At 35.9% G+C, this 1,754-nt stretch overlaps 1 protein-coding gene across 1 annotated transcript; it reads right to left on the minus strand.

The window, feature by feature from the left end:
* Positions 1–574: 574 nt before the first annotated feature.
* On the minus strand, positions 575–1,429 carry CBG23792 (the record flags this gene model as incomplete). Its single annotated transcript, XM_045240832.1, is given in 4 exon segments — positions 575–911; positions 1,256–1,290; positions 1,302–1,306; positions 1,396–1,429. The coding sequence occupies 4 exon segments, from the start codon at positions 1,427–1,429 to the stop codon at positions 575–577; spliced, it is 411 nt and encodes a 136-aa protein (XP_045091165.1).
* Positions 1,430–1,754: the final 325 nt, after the last annotated feature.

Raw genomic sequence — 1,754 nt, forward strand, 5'->3', positions numbered from 1 at the left:
TTCTTTTTTCATCTCTTTTGGAGCCCCCTTCGGTGCTCCGGATGTGTACGTGTACATTTAGTCCTTATTTCCCATCCGCACGGATTTATATGAAATCCCTTTCATAAATCTCTGGAAGCCCCAATTTCCATTTCCCAGATTTTCGCCAAATTTTCTCATTCTTATTAGAATGAGAATTTCCACATTTGAAGCATTGAAATTTTCAATTCTTAGGTCATGACCTAGATTTCAATTCTTAGGCCATGACCTAGATTTCAATTCTTAGGCCATGACCTAGATTTCAATTTTTAGGTCATGACCTGGATTTCAATTTTCAGGTCATGAACCTGGATTTCAATTTTCAGGTCATGACCTGGATTTTAATTTTTGGGCTTTGACCTAGATTTCAATTTTTGGGTCATGACCTAGATTTTAATTCTTAGGTCATGACCTGGATTTCAATTTTTGGGTCATGACCTAGATTTCAATGTTTGATTTTGGACATGTTAAAATTCAGGCATTTTTCGCAAAAATGCTGAAAATCCGGAAATCATTGGAATTTTCGTATTCCACTTGTTTGAATTTTTTTTGTTTTCTAAATTCTCTTCACATTTTCTATCATGTTTTCATTGAAATCGTTTTTTCTTCGGCCGTAGTATCTTGTAAATCGTGCCGTGCCGCCCGGGTGGTCTCTATCTATCAAGATGATGACCATATCATCATTTTTCTTCTTCCTTTTTTTCCCGTTGTTGTTAAAAGTTTCGAAAAATCGATTTTTCCATTTTTCTGTCAATTTTGACCGATTTTGAGGCATTCTCGGGCGTCGCCGGCAACTTCTGGCCGGAGGCTGGTCGGCTTCAGGATGGAACTTGGTCAGATTCCGGCAAAGACATTGTGGGAAGCCGACCAAGATCCGACAAACTACCGGCCAACTTCCGACCTCCTAACAGCAGGGGCCGGTTCGGTTCGCGTTTATTGATGTTTTTATAGAGAAACATCGCATTATGTAGAATTTTATTTATTAAAAAAAAAGAATTATACATGAAAATGAACAAAATTAGGGGAAAAATACAGAAAAATAAGAAAATCATGATTTAGATTTTTAATTTTGAAGATGTCGCTGTGAATCGTGACGAATACAGGAGAAGAGGCTATGTCTGAAATGTGAATAAAATTAGATATTAATTCAGAAAATAGGAATTGACCTGATTAACTTTCTTGTCTTTCTTCGAATTTTCTAGCATCCAGTTATTTCTTTGATTCCTGGAAACAAAACTTCCAAAAATACAGTTTTTTATCAACAAAAATTACCTTCTAGTTGCGATATCTCCCAAGCACTTGACATTAAAAATGTTGACTTGAACTTTATTTATCTGAAAAATTTAAATTATGACAAGAATTCAAAGAATAAATTACCTGATAAGTTTCGTACTCTTTTTTTCGAGAACATCGTCTGTTATTGTCTCCGAAGTACTTGTCTGAAAAAATGCTCCAAAAATTGAAAGGATGCAACTTTAAAGGAGGACTCCGACCAAAAATTTTTATTGCATTAAAATGTGTTAAAAGTTATCTGTTTTTCAAATATTATTGCGAAAAAATTCAAAGAAAATCCAAAACCCCCGAAAAACGGCGTTGAAAAGGAAGAAAATTCAAAAAATGGTGCCGCCGGGGGACGAGGATTTTCAGTGAGAAACCTAGGCCACGGCACCTGACAGCCTTTTTTTCAAGTCGCCGACAGTGGTTTTTTACGTTTTTTACCTGCCGGACATGAAATT

The sequence above is a fragment of the Caenorhabditis briggsae genome (assembly GCF_000004555.2).
Source record: "Caenorhabditis briggsae AF16 supercontig from assembly CB4, cb25.NA_042, whole genome shotgun sequence".
Taxonomy (NCBI): Eukaryota; Metazoa; Nematoda; class Chromadorea; order Rhabditida; family Rhabditidae; genus Caenorhabditis; species Caenorhabditis briggsae.